Source organism: Bombina bombina, chromosome 5 (genome assembly GCF_027579735.1).
Source record: "Bombina bombina isolate aBomBom1 chromosome 5, aBomBom1.pri, whole genome shotgun sequence".
NCBI lineage: Eukaryota > Metazoa > Chordata > Amphibia > Anura > Bombinatoridae > Bombina > Bombina bombina.
The window spans coordinates 561,849,407-561,871,873 of record NC_069503.1 but is presented as its reverse complement, the minus strand read 5'-3'; the positions used below and the strand labels follow the sequence as shown (position 1 = coordinate 561,871,873).

At 39.4% G+C, this 22,467-nt stretch overlaps 1 protein-coding gene across 1 annotated transcript in view; it reads left to right on the top strand.

Moving 5' to 3' along the window:
- The window catches only part of DNAH5 (dynein axonemal heavy chain 5), a 1,563,391-nt gene that overhangs the window by 1,307,981 nt on the left and 232,943 nt on the right, over nt 1-22,467 (top strand). The window contains 5 exon segments of the mRNA XM_053715797.1: nt 15,372-15,502; nt 17,002-17,155; nt 17,265-17,532; nt 21,067-21,298; nt 21,413-21,527. Coding sequence (XP_053571772.1) covers nt 15,372-15,502; nt 17,002-17,155; nt 17,265-17,532; nt 21,067-21,298; nt 21,413-21,527 — 900 coding nt within the window.

The window sequence follows — 22,467 nt, the reverse complement described above, 5'->3', positions numbered from 1 at the left end:
ACAGGTGACACAAGGACCATGACCACACCTATAAGTCCCTTTCTTTTTAATCCAATTACTTTTATCAGTATTATCAGAACGGACTAAACTAGGGGATAATCTAGAGGACAACGTAGAAGGTCTTTTAGGCACAAACTTACAAGCACCAATATAAGATCTGAGAGTAGTATCCTCCTCAAGTAAATGAAGATTATTTTTCCTAGTAGAGCACGCTTGATAAAATTGACTTGAAAAGACCACTGTCTCATGGGTTATAGAATCCTTTTTCCTTGACCCCTGAATGAGCTCAGACTGGGACTTATTCCTTATTTCATTATAGGTTTGATTGAGCTGTTGCTCATCATAACCCCTTATTTTTAGTCGCTCTAGTAGTGATTTAGCTTGCTGTTCAAATAGCTCACTGGAGTTAGTGTTCCTAAGTAAACGCATAAATTGACCCCTGGGAATTGATTGCACTAAGTGTGGTGGATGACATGACTTAGCATGTAAAATGGTATTCCAAGCTGTTCGCTTACGGAATGTATCACCTATAACAACACCCTTATCAACATCCCCTTTTAAAGCCAGATCAAGGAAATTAGCTATAACACCATAGGTATCACCTACAAACTTAAGATTCAGCTCATTCTGACTAAGGTATGCTAAGAAACCAACATGATCAAAAGGCTCCCTAACAACAAAAATCAAATTGTCAATAAAATGCATATAAAACATAATCATTTCCTTGAAGGGATTCTGTTCAGTGTATAAATACAAGTTCTCCCACCATCCCACATACAGATCTGTGAATGAGGGGGCAAACTTCGCCCCCATCGCCGTGCTGCAAATCTGTATGTAGAACTCCTTATCGAACATAAAATAATTATGTTTTAACAAAAATTTTATGATTTCACATACAACCAATTTTATCTCTTCTGAGAACCTAGTGTCCATGTAAAAAAAATACCTTATGGCTTGAATACCAAAAAGGTGGGGTATGCTAGAGTATAAGAGGGAGCGTGTGCCTAGCAAACATACCCTATGATTAAGTGCTCAATGGAGCACGAAACTAGTCAGGGCCTTTGCCTGCCTTGTACCGTCTTTTAATGGATTTGCAATAAAAAAAACTTTTTTTATTTGGCCCTCTGATTCCTCTTGTGCAGCTGTATCCTTTTTTATTTTGTCATTTCTTATTGCTTCATTGGCTGTTTTACAGCCTGCACCCCCGCAGCCTATGTTTTTGGTTTAGCCCAACTCCGCTCCAACCGTGACGTCAGGGCTTGTTCTGGATCTGCAGCGGCTTGGATTGTGTGTTTTGGAGTTTCGTTGTTGCCTGCCAGCTCGATTCGGTGCCAGAGAAACGGAATAAGTAAGACCTTCTATGTCATTATGATTTGCATGTGATATATACTATGGACATGTGTGACTATTGCCAATATCTGGTGAAACATATGCTCGATTAAGGAACTTTTCTTCATGCATTGATTTACAATACACACAGTGGGTACCTTGATGCAAATGTGGTTTATGGACTGTCCGTAATTTTGAGTTTTTTATGAGCGGAGGTGTAGCAATCATTTGCGGCTATTGTTTGGGAAAGAGGTATCAGAATTTTTTTACATCATTAATGGTTCACTCTAAGGTTGTTTACTAGGAGGGCCCTTTTGGTGTTTATATATATCATATAGGGCTATGTTCTTTGCTTGGTACGTTTGTAACTTATTTTATTGCATTTGCTATGGAAGAGGAAAATGTGAGCCTCAATAGATCCATTTTCAATATGGAGCATAGAAAGAGTTTGTTTGTTTTTTAAATTCACCATAGGTGATACTCCAGGAGGGACTAATATTACTCTTTCAAATGGAAAAGCTATTGCCACTACATAAATGCTAAAAAAAAATCCCACGTGGACTGCGTATCAAAAAATATCCTTCTTTTGATTTAGAGATTCCAGCACTAACAGATGAATGGAATGAGGCCCTTACCGTTTGTTCACTAAAGTTAATGGATATTGCCAATAGGAGTAAGAATTTCAAAAGGGATAAATTGAAAGAACAAAATAATTTCTGTGAAAACTGACCTTAAAGCATTTAAATCAGATGAGTAATACAAGGAATTTAAATCTGTGCTAAAAAATACAATTAAAAAATCTGAAGATGAATTGGCCAATAGGAAAGGCACTAAGTTTAGCCGTGACCTTGAGGACTATGCCAACAATAAAGTTTATAATTGGTCAAAATTTCAACATAAGCCAAGAGGGAGATATTTTAAGAAAGATTCTGGATATAATCAGAAGAACACACCCTCAAATAAACAAGACAATAAAGAACAAGGACAAAGACACAGATCATGCCTTGAAAGTGGCCCCAAGTCCATTTTGAAAAATAAAAATAAACGTAGAGTTGTTTTTTCATCTACAGAAAATTTGGATCAGGAATCAAATCTGAGGGCAGTGGGGCGTCAGTACCACTTTCTATCTCTTCTTCCTCTTCTTCTCTGCTTTCCTCCTCTTCTCATTCCTCTTGCTCTTCTTTGTCCTTGCAGGTACCTGATGATGGTGATGACGGGGATTCAGATAAGGAGGAAATGGTTATTCGTCCAAAGGTTAAAGAGCAATCAGCAGTCCCTTTAGGAAAAGGACAAGAAGGGCTGGGAGAAGAACGAAGAAAATCGGGGAGAAAGCCAAAAGTGAACAAGAAGGACTAACTGTTCTAAATCTTTCTGATACTACTTTAACAGCTGGACAGATATCTTTATTATCTAGGGGACTTGGTTTTGCACCTACTAATACCATTTCTGCATTCAAGACACTCTAAAGGAAGTTAACTTTGAAAAGGTTTTTTCAGTGCAGGATCATAGTTTACCCACAGATAACACACAGAACCATAGTTATTGTAAAAGGATTGGTAAAACAAATATTGTATGTACTGATTTACAACTAGATTTCAGAGACAATATTACACTAGAAAATCTCAGGGGTATGGAGTGTGATTTTGGTTTGGAGGATGGGGATATTCCCATCCCCATTAAACATTCCTCCAATTTTTATCCAATCCAATTTAGAGGTCCAGCACTAAACTTGTATCAGAAGAAAGTGGAGAGGGAGATTATGGCTTTAGAGGATTCTATTAAACAAAATAAAAAAACATTCAATTTGACATACAAGGAGAGAGCTGCCTTAATGGCACTTAAGAATAACAGGAATGTCGTTATTAGAAACTCTGACAAGGGTGGGAATGTGGTCGTTCTTAATAAGGATGACTATGTTATGGAAAGTATTAGACAACTTAGTGATCCCCACACCTACAGAGAATTGAGTTCTAATCCTACATTCTTGTTTAAATCCAAACTTCAGAGATTACTTAAACAGACTGTCACTATTGGACTCCTCACCAGGGGCCAGGTTGAGTAATTGGTTCTAGAGAACCCTCGGATTCCAATATTTCATTATTTACCAAAAACTCACCCTATGATTAAGTGCTCAACGGAGCACGAAACTAGTCAGGGCGTTTGCCTGCCTTGTAGTGTCTTTTAATGGATTCACAATAAAGAATATTTTTTTTTTATTTGGCCCTCTGATTCCTCTTGTTGTGCGGCTGTATCCTTTTGTATTTTGACATTTCTTATGGCTTCATTGGCCGTTTTACAGCCTGCACCTCCGCAGCCTATGTTTTTGGTATGGCCTACCTCCGCTCCAACGGTGACGTCAGGGCTTGTTCCGGATCTGCAGCAGCTTGGATTGTGTGTTTTGTACTACATTAAAACTGTATGGTGGGCAAAGTACTGTGTGTTGGTTTATGACAAGGTGTTGGATTGGGAAGGGTTCAAAGATATATATATATATTTCTTCTACAAGATATGACGAGTCCACGGATTTCATCCTTACTTGTGGAATTTATCCTCCTGCTAACAGGAAGTGGCAAAGAGCACCACAGCAGAGCTGTATATATAGCTCCTCCCTTCCCTCCACCCCCAGTCATTCTCTTTGCCTGTGTTAGTAATAGGAAGAGGTAAAGTGAGGTGTTAGTTTAGATTCTTTGAACAAGAAGTTTTTTATTTTCAAATAGTGCCAGAGAGTGCTATTTTTCCCAGGGGGAAATCGTCAGTCTCTTGCTTCCCAAGAGGAGTGGATACATATTATTTTCTGCCCTGATGTTGATGATCTTAGCAAGCATTATCTAAGATCCATATGGTTCCAACAGCGCAGCTGAAGGTAGTGTAAGAAAATCTTCAGTGTGGAGAACGGTGTCTTGCTACAAGCAGCATTGAGGTATGTTCAGTCTTTTGTTTTCTGGGGAGACTTGATATATCAGAACAGGCTGACATTGTCCCCTATATGGGGAAGGGTAAGCAGTATGCACTAAGTAAAATGGATATGGTGTACCTGAAATCCCGTTATTGATTTATTTACTTATTTTATGGCCAGAGGTAATAAAGACCTTGGGGGCTTTTATTAGCTGGATGCTGGGAGACTTAGAGCGGTTAATGGTATGGTTGGATGCAGGACTTAGTGTTTCAGTTTTGTCTGCATTTGAACACTTGGCACATATTTTTATTTTGTCAGGCATGTTTGTTTGCACGGCGACCCATGCGGGTCTTAGTCAAGTTACAGTACGCCCACGATGGGCGGGGCCTATTTTCGCACGCTCCGTCCCGCAGTCTTCATAGACATTGCATAGCTAGCAGAGGCTGGAGGCTTGAGTTGTCTGCACTTGATAAGTCCTTTTCATGATATATCCGGCAACAGGTTCATTCCGGGGGCAGGTAAGCGCCACAGCAAAGCTGTGGCGTGGTGCAGGGGCCAATAACTTTATATTTAATAAAATTTATGTTCTGAGTGATAGTATTGTATTTGGGAATATCTTGCAAGTGGATGCAGTATTAAGGAGCATTTTAGGCACATTAAAATAGTTTTTTTTCTGGTTAAAAAGCATTTTTTGCAGTTTTCAGTAAAATAGTTGCGCTTTTAAAATTTAAAGGCGCAGTACAGGTTTTTTGGTATTAAGTTTTTTTGGTTTTTAGTATAATCACAACTCAATATTTAGCAAGGTACGACTATTATCAGTACTGCTAGTCTGTTTAACATGTCGGACAGTGAGGAGGAAACTCCTTGTTCTATGTGTTTACATGCCACTGTGGAACCCCCTCTGACTTTTTGTCCCTCGTGTACTGAGAGGGCTTTACAGGGAGTGCAGAATTATTAGGCAAGTTGTATTTTTGAGGATTAATTTTATTATTGTACAACAACCATGTTCTCAATGAACCCAAAAAACTCATTAATATCAAAGCTGAATAGTTTTGGAAGTAGTTTTTAGTTTGTTTTTAGTTATAGCTATTTTAGGGGGATATCTGTGTGTGCAGGTGACTATTACTGTGCATAATTATTAGGCAACTTAACAAACAACAAATATATACCCATTTCAATTATTTATTTTTACCAGTGAAACCAATATAACATCTCAACATTCACAAATATACATTTCTGACATTCAAAAACAAAACAAAAAGGGGGCGTGTCCGGGCTGAGGTCTAAGATGGCCGCTAAATGGGGAGCTCTGCCATATAGATTTACAATCCGCCTGTAATCTAAGAGTCTGAATAGGCAACCAGCTTAATACTATATTGCAGGAAGAAGAGAACATTGAACTGACTGGTCCTATATAAAAAATAAAAAAATTTATTGCTGCAGGACTTCCCAACTGGACTGCTGTGTATCCCTGGCGGCCTCTGAGGAGAGGGATCCCAGCTCCCCCCCCGGGAAACCGGGTAAGCAGAGACACTTGACACCCTCTGCTCAATATCTACAACATGGAGGAGGACCTCTACATCAAAATTCAAGCCTTGTTTGCTCAATCTGAGAAGTGGATAATCCACAGGTTTGACCGACTTATGGCGCTAACTGGTGCCCCTGGAGAGGAGCCATGTGGGCCTATTGAGGTGGAGTCGACAGTATCGAGTGCTCTGAGTGGCGCAAATCTTCAGCTGGACGAGAGCTCTTATACTAGAGCCGACATACCGGAGAGGGAACAGAAGGAGAATAGCCCTGATCAGGAGAACCTGAGAGCTGTCAGTGTTTTCGGAGCCGTCACAGAACATACCTCACTCGAAGGGCCCGTTGTTCCTGGGGGGACTGCCGCCAACGAACGAAAACCAACAGGGGCATATAATGGTGACGGGGCGGAGGATCTCCAGACCTTTGTAGCCTGCCCGGTCACGTGGAGGAGAGCGGCCGGCTCCCGAGCGATTGGCTTGGCGGGTAAGATTTTCTGGCTGATAGTCTTCTACTACCCGGTCACTCTGGATCCCGACGGGGGAGTGCTAAGAGGTACCCAAAATTTAGATGCCCGTATCAGAACGGGGGTCGGATGAAATGCCCCAGGAAAAAATACAATTTAAGGGGCCAGGACTAACTCAGTAACTCTCCTTCCCCCCTATGAACTATACCCTTTTGATGCCCTGAGAGACGATACTTTTGATGCTAGGGCTATTGCAAGTATCTCTGAGTTTTTTTAAGCCCCTGAACTCTCCACGAATAAAGTTTTACCTAGCCCGCTTTCTGAGCAATAGGGGAAAATGGATATGAAACAATACAGAACGCTTATGTTCCCCTATAAAACGTTTAGTTTGCATACCACTAGCTAAGTTCTTTAGAGTATTATGAGCACTGCACTTACTGTGGGCCTCCCTTAGTGTCAACTTTATATCTTATGTTTCAGACTATATTGTATAAATGTTTTAAATGTGTGATACGCTTAGACTTGCATTCTTCTTTACCCCATTTTGGTTAGATGCCAGTTATGTAGACATGTTACCATGAAAGTGAGTGTGTAACCTGTATCATTTTCTAGAATCTTTATTATTTAGCGTGGGGTTGCACGGGTAAAACTACTACACTATACCTGGGACACGCATGCTTGGATGAAGCTATATAACCTTAATGTGCAGTCTATGAGTTACCTTACTAGGTGGGAGCCTCTGTAGATAGATTTCCTAATGTGGGAAGCTGTGTATTGGGTCTGCAACTTGTATGTCCTATTTGGTCTTGCCCTGCTGATCCGAGTACATATTAATATTCATGTATTACCGCCCCCCCTGTTACTAAGGTGCCTTGAGATCCTATAACTAAGGTTTAATGCAGACACCTCTTGTAATTTAACCTCAACATCTTGGAGATTAAAGTTTACTTATAGCAGAGGTTAATATGTTGAATAGGAGGTCCATGAGTGGCCTATCAAATTTAGAAGCAAATTAAAAAACAGAATGTTATGGTGAGGGGCTATATATATATTGATTCCCATGTATTTTTTTGTCTCCCTTGTTAGTGGGGTGCCTTGAGATTCTACAATTTAAGCTCACTGAAATTACTACCTGTAGTTTCAATTAGGCAGGCGCCCTAGACATAGCACATCTATATACCTCAGATTCTAACTTAGATTAGCATATTTATGCTAGGTTACTTAGTCAAAGGATCAGCTGAATACTCCAAGGACAAGCACAAGCCTACACAAGGTTTTATTTTGGTTAGTGAATTTGGGCTTACACCCAACTAGCTATATGTAACTGTTTTGTCTGTCCTCTGTTCATGCACTCATGTAAAAATGAGGTAATGCCCATGGCTTGTAGTTATACATGTGGGCTGACTTACAGCCCAGGCTATACAGTTGTACGGACATGCTTGTTTAATTCACCTTGTAAAACTTAATGTATGTCAAATGGGCATGTTGCCATGATAACTTTCTCTGAAACTTTTATTTCTGTTTGCCATTTTACCTCAATAAAAATTATTTAAAAAAAAAAAAAAAATCAGTGACCAATATAGCCACCTTTCTTTGCAAGGACACTCAAAAGCCTGCCATCCATGGATTCTGTCAGTGTTTTGATTTGTTCACCATCAACATTGCGTGCAGCAGCAACCACAGCCTCCCAGACACTGTTCAGAGAGGTGTACTGTTTTCCCTCCTTGTAAATCTCACATTTGATGATGGACCACAGGTTCTCAATGGGGTTCAGATCAGGTGAACAAGGAGGCCTTGTCATTAGATTTTCTTCTTTTATACCCTTTCTTGCTAGCCACGCTGTGGAGTACTTGGACGCGTGTGATGGAGCATTGTCCTGCATGAAAATCATGTTTTTCTTGAAGGATGCAGACTTCTTCCTGTACCACTGCTTGAAGAAGGTGTCTTCCAGAAACTGGCAGTAGGACTGGGAGTTGAGCTTGACTCCATCCTCAACCCGAAAAGGCCCCACAAGCTCATCTTTGATGATACCAGCCCAAACCAGTACTCCACCTCCACCTTGCTGGCGTCTGAGTCGGACTGGAGCTCTCTGCCCTTTACCAATCCAGCCACGGGCCCATCCATCTGGCCCATCAAGACTCACTCTCATTTCATCAGTCCATAAAACCTTAGAAAAATCAGTCTTGAGATATTTCTTGGCCCAGTCTTGACGTTTCAGCTTGTGTGTCTTGTTCAGTGGTGGTCGTCTTTCAGCCTTTCTTACCTTGGCCATGTCTCTGAGTATTGCACACCTTGTGCTTTTGGGCACTCCAGTGATGTTGCAGCTCTGAAATATGGCCAAACTGGTGGCAAGTGGCATCTTGGCTGCTGCACGCTTGACTTTTCTCAGTTCATGGGCAGTTATTTTGCGCCTTGGTTTTTCCACACGCTTCTTGCGACCCTGTTGACTATTTTGAATGAAACGCTTGATTGCTCGATGATCACGCTTCAGAAGCTTTGCAATTTTAAGAGTGCTGCATCCCTCTGCAAGATATCTCACTATTTTTGACTTTTCTGAGCCTGTCAAGTCCTTCTTTTGACCCATTTTGCCAAAGGAAAAGAAGTTGCCTAATAATTATGCACACCTGATATAGGGTGTTGATGTCATTAGACCACACCCCTTCTCATTACAGAGATGCACATCACCTAATATGCTTAATTGGTAGTAGGCTTTCGAGCCTATACAGCTTGGAGTAAGACAACATGCATAAAGAGGATGATGTGGTCAAAATACTCATTTGCCTAATAATTCTGCACTCCCTGTACAATGCAAATCACAAATTTATGTAAAGAAAGTGTGTGTAAAGATGATTCTCAAGCTGAAGGGAATCAGGGTGTACCGCCAGTTTCTCCCCAAGCGTCACAACCTTTAACGCCCACCCAAGCGACGCCTGGTTCTTCAACCGCGTCTAATTCATTTACTTTGCAGGATATGGCTGCAGTTATGTCAACTACCCTTACAGAGATGTTCGATCTAAGTTGCCAGTGTTACAGGGTAAACGCAGTAGGACAGAGGACAATGTGAATGCTGATCACTCTGATGCGTTGTTGGCTATTTCCTATGTACCCTCTCAGGGATCTGAATTGGGGGTTAGGGAACTTCTATCTGAGGGGGAACTTTCCGAATCGAGAAGTGCATTACCTCAGACAGATTTGGACGTTATGTCCTTTAAATTTAAGCTTGAACACCTCCGTCTTTTACTTAGGGAGGTTTTAGCGACTCTGGATGACTGTGACCCTATTGTGGTACCACCAGAGAAGTTGTGTAAAATGGACAAATACTTAGAGGTGCCTGCTTACACTGACGTTTTTCCGGTTCCTAAAAGAGAATTGCGGAAATTATTAAGAGGGAATGGGACAGACTGGGTATCCCGTTTGCACCCTCTCCTAATTTCAAGAAAATGTATCCTATATCTGACACTGTTCAGGACTCCTGGCAATCAGTCCCTAAGGTGGAAGGAGCTATATCTACCATGGCTAAGCGTACAACTATTCCTATTGAGGACAGCTGCGCTTTCAAAGACCCTATGGATAAGAAATTGGAGGGTCTTGTAAAGAAAATGTTTATTCATCAGGGTTTCCTCTTGCAACCGACGGCATGCATTGTACCAGTTACCACTGCGGCGGCCTTTTGGTTTGAGACCTTAGAAGAGTCTCTTAAGACTGAGACTCCTTTAGAGGATATCTTAGATAGAATTAAGGCTCTCAAGCTGGCTAATTCTTTTATCACAGATGCCGCCTTTCAAATTGCTAAGTTGGCGGCTAAGAATGCTGGATTTGCCATTTTGGCGCATAGAGCGTTGTGGTTAAAGTCTTGGTCTGCTGATGTGTCATCTAAGTCAAAGCTTTTAGCTATTCCTTTCAAGGGTAAAACCCTATTCGGGCCTGCCTTGAAGGAAATCATCTCTGACATCACTGGAGGTAAGGGTCATCTCCTACCTCAGGATAAGACTGTTAAATTGAGGGGTAAACAGAATCATTTTCGTTCCTTTCAAATTTTAAAGGAGTACCCTCTTCTTCCTCTTCCTCCACAAAGCAGGAAGGGAATTTTGCTCAGGCCAAGTCCATCTGGAGACCCAACCAAGCTTGGAACAAGGGTAAATAACACAAGAAGCCCGTTGCTACTACCAAGTAGGCATGAAGGGGCGGCCCCCGATACAGGACCGGATCTAGTAGAGGGCAGACTTTCTCTCTTTGCCCAGGCTTGGGCAAGAGATGTTCAGGATCCCTGGGCACTGGAAATCATGACCCACGGGTATCAACTGGAATTCAAGAATTTTCTCCCAAGAGGGAGATTTCTTCTTTCACGATTGTCTGTAGACCAGATAAAAAGAGAGGCGTTTTTATGTTGTGTAGAAGACCTCTCTACTATGTGAGTAATTTGTCCCGTTCCAAGACTAGAGCAGGGGCGGGGGTTTTACTCAAATCTTTTCGTGGTTCCCAAAAAAGAGGGAACGTTCAGACCCATTTTAGATCTCAAGAGTCTAAACAGATTTCTCAGTGTCCCATCCTTCAAGATGGAGACCATTCGCTCAATTTTACCAATGATTCAGGATGGTCAATATATGACTACCGTAGACTTGAAGGATGCATACCTTCATATTCCTATCCACAAGGATCATCATCAGTACCTAAGGTTTGCCTTCCTGGACAAACATTTTCAGTTCGTGGCTCTTCCCTTCGGGTTGGCCACAGCACCCAGAATCTTCACAAAGGTTCTAGGGTCCCTTCTGGCGGTTCTCAGGCCGCGGGGAATAGCAGTAGCGCCTTATCTGGACGATATTCTGATTCAGGCGTCTACTTATTATCTCACAAGATCTCATACAGACACAGTGTTGGCATTTCTGAGAACTCACGGATGGAAGGTGAATCTAGAAAAAAGTTCACTAATTCCACAGACATGAAGATTTTTCTGACAGAGGTCAGAAAGTCAAAGATTCTAAATACATGCCGGCCCTTCAGTCCAATCCTCGGCCATCAGTGGCTCAGTGCATGGAGGTAATTGGATTGATGGTGGCGGCAATGGACATCATTCTGTTTGCTCGATTTCATCTCAGACCACTGCAACTGTGCATGCTCGGACAGTGGAATGGGGATTATGCAAATTTATCTCCTCAGATAAATCTGGACCAGGAGACCAGAGACTCTCTTCTTTGGTGGTTGTCGCCGGATCATCTGTCCCAAGGGACGTGTTTCCACAGACCCTTGTGGGTGATAGTGACGACAGACGCCAGTCTACTAGGCTGGGGTGCAGTCTGGAATTCCCTGAAGGCTCAGGGTGTATGGAATCAGGTGGAGTCTCTACTTTCAATCAATATTCTGGAACTGAGAGCAATATTCAATGCGCTTCAGGCGTGGCCCCAGTTGGCTTCAGCCAAATTCATCAGATTCCAGTCGGACAACATTACGACTGTGGCTTACATCAATCATCAGGGAGGAACGAGGAGTTCTTTAGCGATGACAGAAGTATCCAAGATAATTTGGTGGGTGCAGGCCCACTCTTGTTATCTGTCAGCAATCTACATCCCAGGAGTGGACAACACTAAGCTGACAGGCTTTTCATCCAGGGGAGTGGGAACTCCATCCGGAGGTATTTGCCTCACTGATTCTCAGATAGGGCAGACCGGAGTTGGATCTAATGGCATCTCGACAGAATGCCAAGTTCCCAAGATACGGATCCAGGTCGAGGGATCCTCAGGCTGAACTGATAGATGCCTTGGCAGTGCCTTGGTCGTTCAACCTAGCTTATGTGTTTCCACCATTTCCTCTCCTTCCCCGGGTGATTGCTCGGATCAAACAGGAGAGAGCTTCTGTAATTCTAATCACGCCTGCGTGGCCACGCAGGATTTGGTATGCAGATCTAGTGGACATGTCCTCTCGGCCTCCGTGGAAACTTCCAGTGAGACAGAACCTTCTCATTCAAGGTCCTTTCCAACATCCAAATCTAATTTCTCTGCAGCTGACTGCTTGGAGATTGAACGCTTGATTTTATCTAAGCGGGGATTCTCTGATTCGTTCATAGGTACCTTGATTCAGGCACGTAAGCCTGTCACTAGAAAGATCTATCATAAGATATGGCGTAAATATCTTTTTTGGTGTGAATCCAAGGGCTACTCATGGAGTAAAGTTAGGATTCCCAGGATTCTGTCTTTTCTCTAAGAAGGTTTGGAGAAGGGGTTATCAGTAAGTTTCTTAAAGGGACAAATTTCTGCTTTGTCAATTTTGCTACATAAACGTTTGGCAGATGTTCCAGACGTTCAGTCTTTTTGTCAGGCTCTAACCAGAATTAAGCATGTGTTTAGACTAATTGCTCCAACCTGGAGTTTGAATTTAGTTCTTAGTGTTCTTCAAGGGGTTCCGTTTGAACCCATGCATTCCATAGATATGAAGTTGTTATGTTGGAAAGTTTTGTTTTCGGTTGCTATTTCTTCTGCTCGTAGAGTTTCAGAGCTTTCAACGTTACAATGTGATTCGCCTTATCTTATCTTCCATTCTGATAAGGTGGTTTTACGTACCAAACCTGGTTTCCTTCCTAAGGTTGTTTCTAATAGTAATATTAATCAGGAAATTGTTGTTCCTTCATTATGTCCTAACCCTTCTTCTAAGAAGGAGCGTATGTTACATAACCTGGATGTGGTCCGTGCCCTGAAGTTTTACTTGCAGGCAACTAAGGATTTCCATCAATCATCTTCATTATTCATTGTTTTTTCTGGAAAGCGTAGGGGTCAGAAAGCTACGGCTATCTCTCTTTCTTTTTGGCTGAAGAGTATCATCCATCTGGCGTATGAGACAGCAGCCTCCTGAAAGAATTACGGCTCATTCCACTAGGGCTGTGGCTTCCTCATGGGCATTTAAAAACGATGCTTCTGTTGAACAGATTTGCAAGGCTGCAACTTGGTCGTCTCTTCACACTTTTTCCAAATTTTACAAATTTGATACTTTTGCTTCTTCTGAGGCTGGTTTTGGGAGAAAGGGTCTTCAAGCAGTGGTGCCTTCCATTTAGGTTCCTGTCTTGTCCCTCCCTTTCATCCGTGTCCTATAGCTTTGGTATTGTATCCCACAAGGATGAAATCTGTGGACTCATCATATCTTGTAGAAGAAAAGGAAATTTATGCTTACCTGATAAATTGATTTCTTCTACGATATGACAAGTCCACGGCCCACACTGTTGTTTTTAGGACAGGTTTAGATTATATTATATTTTTTTATTTTTTTTAAACTTCAGTCACCTCTGCACCTTTGGCTTTTCCTTTCTTTTCCTAACTTCGGTCGAATGACTGGAGGTGGAGGGAAGGGAGGAGCTATATATACAGCTCTGCTGTGGTGCTCTTTGCCACTTCCTGTTAGCAGGAGGATAAATCCCACAAGTAAGGATGAAATCCGTGGACTCCTCATATTGTAGAAGAAATCAATTTATCAGGTAAGCATAAATTTCCTTTTTATTGTAGCACTAACACTTAAGGTCTCCAGTCATGCTAACTGTTCACAACTTGTTAAAAAAGGACCTGATACCTAAATGTGGAAGTATTTGAATGTGATGCAGCATAGCTGTTAAAAGGTGGCTAGTAAATGTCACCTGAACATCTCTATTTAAAACAGGAAGATATTTTACCTCAAAATTTTCTAAGTAGCCAGATCCCATTGAAAAAGTCCTAGTCAAAAAGGATAATCTTCCTGGAGTCATTCTGAAGTAATCAATGAATCCAGACTACTCATCAAAAGCCATCCTGAAGTGTGCCCACAGGACAAAATATTTAAATGAGATGACTCTAGAGGCATTCAGTGGCTGTTCAAGTAATCAGTAAGGTAATCGGCTAATCATTCTGAAGTTATCACCCAAATTTGTTTACCTTAGCTGATGACTTCACAAGCCTGATGATGTCTAATGATGTGCAAAGGACTTCTAGAGTAGTTTGATCAAAAAATGACTTCAGGATGGTCGCTAAAGTAATCTTGTTCAGCCTTGGGGGACTTCAAGCATCCAATCAGTATGCTAGTCCAGGGACTTTCAAGGGAGCGTGCATCTGACATGTACAGACACAGTCATGTTATTTCCCTATTCAGTTTAATGAAGTTTACTATAAAATCTCACAAGATCACATCAAAGCATGACCTGAGCATTGCTGGTCCTTTTTTTTACATAGAGGTGTTCAGGTGATATTTTCTAGACAGCTTTTTACAGTGATTTAGCATGTGGGTATTGTGTCCCTTTAAAATGGGCCCCTATGTCAGAACTGCAAGACACATACAAACCATGGAATGGACATGCAGTCTCTAGACATAAACCACATCAAGCTGGTTTGGTATAAACTGCACAGAAGGGTGAGAACAAAGCAACCTTCAAGTGAAAGACATGTGTGTGATCTTCAACAGTGTTGGGAAGACCTTTCTGAAAAATTGTATAAAAAAATAAACAAGTGTTTTTGCCGGTTATATCTGCAAAAAAGGGGCTATTTTGAGTAACGAAAAGGAGGGTTCAATTTTGTTAAACATAATTTAATGATTTAATTTTTATCTCAAATTATTTGTTCCAAGCTTTCATTTCAGTGTACATTGAAACATTAAACTAATTCAATTTCAATACAATTTGGAAAAATGGTAGCATGTTTGCTCTTGTGCTGCCTACTGTTCCAGACTGCCCTTCTGCACACTGCTGAAGCTCCAAATTGTTAACAAATAATAATTCTGTAATATTCCCCTATGTCTCTCAGCTACTGTGCTACTCTAAGTGTCTGTCCCTCATTTTCATCACTGCTGCTGCTTTAATTTGTGACTTATTGAGATAATATACCTCACACTGTATCCTCCTGTTTATGGTAGTTTATCTGCTGCCATGCCTGCCCTGCAGCTCTTGTTCTGCTGGGGAAAAATGTTGCAAATGATTCAAACCACTTGAAACATTTTACCATGCATGTCTAAAAAATAGATTTTTGTTTATCCCCACAAAATAAGAATAATGTGTAATGTTATCTATATACCTGGCAATTTAGGATAAACACACTGGTTAGTCTGTCTATTCTAACGGCATTGTTGTAAAATGCATTCCTTTCTTAGCTTGGATCAACACTATTTTTAATGTCATTTTTATGGATGTAACTTTTTTTTTTTTTTTTTAAGATTTCACGTATTATTCGCACACCAAGAGGAAATGCACTTCTGGTTGGTGTTGGAGGTTCAGGAAAACAAAGTTTGACTAAACTTGCATCATATATTGCTGGATATAACACATTCCAGATAACTTTAACAAGGTAAATTTATTTAAAAGCAAAGAAATAGCTTCAGGATTTACAGTATATTTTTTTAAACAATCTTCTATTGTCAAATGAGGAAACATATTGTGCCATTAATAAAAGTTTGTTCCCACACTCAGCACTGGTGTACAATTATTTGAGTAGGTAGAATCTTCTAAACATCTACAGGAGCTCCTTTCTTTCCACTATATATCCTTCCTCTTCCTGCTTGATTTTATTCAGCATCTTCTTTTGTGTTGAACTCAAGCTGTGCTTGATTAAATAATTGACTCTGAGAAAATGTATCAAGTAGAAGGCACAATATACAGGGCATTGTTGCTTGTTTAGATTTATTAAGTTAAAGAATAGGACGTCAGTCTTGTTAATTATTTTGTGATATATTCATGGATATTTTGTCTTTAGCTGCTAACATTACATATAACATATTTGTATTTAGCTGCTAATTATTAATTGATTCTATTGATTGTTTCTTCTGTTTAAATATAACTAAATAAGCTAAATATTCCCCAATGAGTATGTAGTTAACATGCATGAAGGCATTGACCACTATAAAAACTTGTTCATGAAGGTGCAATTAATTGATCTCCTTTAAAAACCTGATGTAAAAGACACCAGTACTTATACTGACAATCATGACAGTGCATGTGACACTTAAAATCAAATATTAAAATAAATATTAAAAACACTCCATTTGTAAATGTTGGTTTCCTGAAGTGACTATAGAAGTATGTCCATCATGCTAAGATACCTATGACATTCATATGGTTACTGAGTGTTGAGGATATATTGTGAAATGAGTATTCTCCTTGCCGAGTGAACAAAGGGGTTGCATAAATAGTTATTCTGTAATCTCAAGAATGTGAATGGGCTATTGTATGTGTCAGTTTTGGGAGACCTCACAGTTTCTAATTTAAAAATAGGAGCTTATCGGTTACAAAACTAGATCACAGCTGCAGGGTTTTACCAAACAAAACTATATTAGTATTGTGATCACTTGAGAATCTCGGCTCTCTATTTGGTCAGAAAGCAAACATCATTTTCAGAAGCAAACTGCCAATAGATTGTGATCGAGTCCTATGCTAGTTGCATTGAGAAAATGGGTATAACATTTTAGTTTCCATAATGTAACGGGGTGTTGAATTCAAGGTTTCCCATATCTCTCTCTTTTCCTGATAAAAAGTATGTAACTCGCAATAAAGTTTCAAAACTTTGAACTTGGAAAACAATCACTGTGGCATATGACAAAATAAAAGATGACAAAATAAAAATGAAAGTTTATTGTAAACTATTTTTCCTACACATAAGTAAACATTTTATATTACCATATCCCACTGTATAATTTCCATTTAACTCCATTTTTGTTTATATATGGAGGGAAGATAAATGCAAGACTAGCTAGCAAAAAATTACTCTACTTTACTATAATAATAGGCCAAGATCTTCAGGTTACAATTTTATACTTTGGTCCATAAATAATTCACATGCTCTTTCTAAAGATCCTACAACACCTCAAACCTGATGGAAGATCTCAAGGTTTTGTACCGAACATCAGGTCACCAAGGCAAAGGCATCAGCTTTATCTTCACTGACAATGAGATCAAAGATGAATCTTTCTTGGAATACATGAACAATGTTCTGTCTTCAGGAGAGGTATCACAGTAATTAATTTGTATTATGTGCAACTTTATTAGAATTTTTTTTTCCACTTTTCTCTATTTTAGGTGCATGCAATATATTAAATTTATTTTACATACTGTAGGTATCAAATTTATTTGCACGGGATGAAATTGATGAGATCACCAATGACCTTATCCCTATAATGAAAAAAGAATATCCAAGGAGGCCTCCGACAAATGAAAACCTTTATGACTTCTTCATGACTAGGGTCAGGCAAAATCTGCATGTTGTACTTTGCTTTTCACCAGTTGGAGAAAAATTTAGGAACCGTGCTCTTAAATTCCCTGCTCTTATATCCGGTTGTACCATGGATTGGTTCAGTCGATGGCCTAAGGATGCCTTGGTAGCAGGTGATTTTTTTTACACCATTGGATATATTTGTAACTATTACTGTGTTTACCAATAAAATATTTGCTGGAATGTTGCAATGCATATATCAGGTGTTCTTAACCACTTTGATGTGTGCAACGAGAACGAGCTGTCATGCAAAGTGCTGCCTGTAAGAGCATGATGCCCCTTTCTCGGTATTAAAGGGATATTGAACCTACATTTTTTCTTTCATGATTCAGATAGAGCATGCAATTTTAAGCAACTTTTTAATTTACTCCTATTATTAATTTGTATTCATTCTCTTGGTATCTTTATTTGCAAAAGCAGGAATGTAAAGCTTACGAGCCAGCCCATTTTTGGTTCAGCACCTGGGTAGCACTTGCTGATTTGTGGCTAAATGCAGCCACCAATCAGCAAGCACTATCCAGGGTCTGAACCAAAAATGGGCCGGCTCGTAAGCTTCACATTCCTGCTTTTTCAAATAAAAATACCTAGAGAACGAAGAAAAAATGCTAACAGGAGTAAATGAGAAAGTTGCCTAAAATTGTATGCTCTATCTGAATCATGAAAGAAAGAAAAATGGCTTCAGTATCCCTTTAAGGGCAATGCTGATCACAGCATTGGTTTGGTGATTCTGCACAATGCATGCCTTTTAGTATTATATTGGGCAGCACTCCCAAAGCTACATGGTACTGCCAATGATGTCACACAAACATGCATGGTGACATCACAGAGGGTGCAGGACCACAATGTGACACAGTGTGACAGGGAGAGGGCTGGATACAGGGTGGCTGTTTAAACCCCTCATCTCCCTGATAAGCCAGATCTTTGTAAAAAGTAAAAAGCATAATACACAGGGTTTTGTGGGGAATGGGAGTTTATAAGCCCAATAAAAAATGTATTATGTCTAGAGCTCCCTAATAAAGTTTATATTATAGTAGACAAGTCCCTCTCTTTAAAAAAAATATATATGAAATGTGTCTGTATAGCCAGGTGATCACTATTGTAACTGTGATCACCTTGCTAGAAAATGTTTGTACTACGAGAAAGGGCCTCTAGTTTATATTATCACATCTGGCTTCCCTTGATGACAATTTAGTAAGGTGATATTACTTTTTTTTTGTCACAGCTATCTCAAATGCCATGAAATATAAATATAATAATAGAATATTGTGAACCTGCTGAAAAAAAATTATATATATATATATATATATATATATATATATATATATATATATATATATATATATATATATATATATATATATATATATATATATATATATAATGTGTTGGTCACTCACTGAAATTTAAATGTTTGACTGTTTAAATGTAAGTAGCAAAAAAGCTAAAAAAAAAATTAGAACTGTGCAAAAAAAGCTTATAAGTGAAAGGGTTAATGACTTCTTCTCTAAAGTCGAAATTAAAGGAACATTCCAATCAGAATTTAAATACACATAAATGAATTTCATCTTTGAATAGAAACATATTTATAATATACATGTATTAGCAAATATGCTTCTAGTAAAATATATCACGGTTTTAATGTCAACGGTTTTCTCTGCACATGCATGTGAAGCATAGCTAGATATTCTCAGTGCACTCAGTGCACCAGCATTTTAAATACTGCAGCTGCTCAGAGCACCAGTGGGGCTTTATCATGTCAGCTATTAATAAACTGATTCATTATCAGATGGCACAAGCACCTTAGGCTTTCTGAGCAAGTGCTGTTTTTAAAATGCTGGTGCACCGTACATAGAAGCATTTATGTTAATATATCCTATAATATAAAAGGCCAAGTGTGTTTGTCTGAAGCTGTCATGCGCAGTAGAGACTGCGCGAGGACAAACACACCTGGCCTTCAACAGACTGACCTGGCATCTGGGGATGACCGAGCGTGACAGGGGGCGGGACCATGGGCGAGACAGGGGGGGCAGGGCGTGATGCGGGTGGGATGGGGCGGGTCCGTGCCTGACACGGGTGGGGTCGGGTGTGACGGCAGGGCTGGGTGTGACGTGGGCGGAGCTGTGCGGTCCGTACGGACGCGAGAGAGAGAGCTCAAAAGAGGGGGGATAGAGAGAGAGAGCAAAAGAGAGAGAGACAACAAAAGAGAGGGGGGAGAGAGGTGGAAAAAGAGAGGGGGAGATATTGAGAGCAAAAGAGAGGGGGAGAGAGTGAGCGCAAAAGAGAGGGGAGAGAGAGAGCACAAAAGAGAGGGGGAAAGAGAGGGGAGATAGAGTGTACAGTTTTAAACAATTTTCAAATTTACTTCTATTATCTAGTTTGTTTCATTCTCTTGGTATCCTTTGTTGAAAATCATACAAAGGAAGGCTCAGAAGCTGCTGATTGGTGGCTTCACAAATATACCTCATGTTATTGGCTCAACCATGTGCATGTGCATTGCTGTTTCTTCAACAAAGTATATAAGAGAATGAAGCAATTTAGATAATATAAGTAAATAGGAAAGCTGTTTAAAATTGTATGCTTTATCTGAATCCTTGTAGAAAATGTTCAATTTTAATAAACCTGGATTTCTCCTCAATTTGTGGAGACTTTAATTCATTCGTCAGTAATTAAAGGGACATGAAACCCAAAATGTTTCTTTTGTGATTCATAAAGGGTATACATTTTCAGAAATGTTTTAAAATTATACATATTATCAAATTTACTTTGTCCTCATGGTATTCTTTGTTGAAGAGATATCTAGATAGGTAGAGTCCACATTTTTGGAGCAGTACATGACACTTGGGAAACACTGCTACCACTGTTCTTGCAAATATACTGTATAACACAGTAATAAAACTGCTGCCATATATTGCCCTAGTGATGTGAATGTTTGTATGCCTTCTTACCTATTTTTGAACAAAGGATACCAACAGTACATTTGATAATAGAAGTAAATTGGAAAGTTGTTTAAAATGTTAAAATATTTATTTAATGCTTCATAGAGTTTGTTTGTGTCCCTTTAATTAAAGGGACACTCAACTCAAAATAAACTTTTATTATTCAGATAGAATATGTATTTTTAAGACACTTTCCAATTTACTCCATTATCAAATTTTGTTCAGTCTTTTTATATACACACTTTCTGGGGAAGAAGATCATACTGAGCATGGGCACAAACTCACAAGGTGTACATATACTAGTCTGAGAGTGGCTGATGTCTGTCACATGGTACAAGTGGGAGGAAAAAATACATTTCTCAGAAAAAAATATCTGCTTATTTGAAAATCAGAGTAGGTGTTAAATTGTTGTCTTTTTATTATGCACTTGTTAATTATGCAATTCTACTGCATTGAGTGGTCCTTTAAGCAGTATGACATTTGTACAATCCCATAATGTTCATGTTCAAGTTTAAAGTGCTTTTATGTTTTTTTTATTTTTTTTTCTCCATGTTTTCAATTCACGAAAAGTCTGGGATACTATATGCATTCTAGAAAAAATAGTGTAAAAATATATAGTAAGCATGCATGAAATAAAGATAATAGAGCACTGAACAAATAAAATAGTTTGATTTAGAATGTTACATTAATATAATTTATGTTTGTATTTAGTGTCTGAACATTTCCTATCTTCTTTTGATGTTGACTGCACCATTGAAATCAAGAAGGAAATGGTTGAGTGTATGGGTTCATTCCAGGATGGAGTGGCAGAAAAGTGTGTGGACTATTTCCTAAGATACCGTCGATCTACTCATGTGACTCCTAAATCATACCTATCATTTATCCAGGGATATAAAACAATATACAAAGAAAAACATGCTGAAGTGCAGACACTGGAAAATCGGTAACTAAAGCAAGACTTCATTTTATTTTTAAGCAATAATTTCTGTATGCACCTGTTTGCATTTTTAAAATATTCCTCTAACAGCAATTTTATACTTCCTTGATTTTTTTTTAGGATGAATACAGGTTTAGAGAAGCTGAAGGAAGCCTCTGAATCAGTAGCCACTTTAAGCAAAGAATTAGAAGTGAAAGAAAGAGAACTGCAAATTGCCAATATAAAAGCAGATATGGTTAGTCATACTGTCTTTGTTTTGATTATAATTACATTTAATTATTACAAAATACAAAAATAAATATAATTCACACAGACATAAAAGACTGTCTTAATTTCTTTCCCAAGACATGGAGAGTCCACAACGTCATTCCAATTACTAGTGGGATATTCTCTCCTGGCCAACAGGAGGAGACAAAGAACACCCCAGCAGAGCTGTTAAGTGTCACTTCCCTTACCCATAACACCCCAGTCATTCTCTTTGCCTCTGTCAATGGAGGACATGAAGATGGTGTCTGAAGATATTTATTCCTTTTATGTGTACTTTTCCCTGCAAGCAATCTCTTTAGTAAGAGTAGTGGTGGCTTTTAAGCAGTTAGAAAGTGGTGAGGTTGTCCTTGCTTTGTTTTCTAACATAATTGCTACCCTAGTTATAGAAAGCCAGAGTTGGTTACTCTGTTCTTTCTTTCTTTCATGTAATTGGCAAGAGTCCATGAGCTAGTGACGTATGGGATATAAAATCCTACCAGGAGGGGCAAAGTTTCCCAAACCTCAAAATGCCTATAAATACACCCCTCACCACACCCACAATTCAGTTTTACAAACTTTGCCTGCTATGGAGGTGGTGAAGTAAGTTTGTGCTAAGATTTCTATGTTGATATGCGCGTCTCTGCATTTTGAAGCCTGATTCCTCTCAGAGTACAGTGACTGTCAGAGGGATGTGAAGGGACTATCACCTATTGAATGCAATCGTTTTCCTCATGGGGATCTATTTCATAGGTTCTCTGTTATCGGTCGTAGAGATTCATCTCCTACCTCCCTTTTCAGATCGACGATATACTCTCATATTCCATTACCTCTACTGATAACTTTTTCAGTACTGGTTTGACTATCTGCTATATGTGGATGGGTTTCTTCAGGTAAGTATGTTTTCATTACTTAAGACACTCTCAGCTATG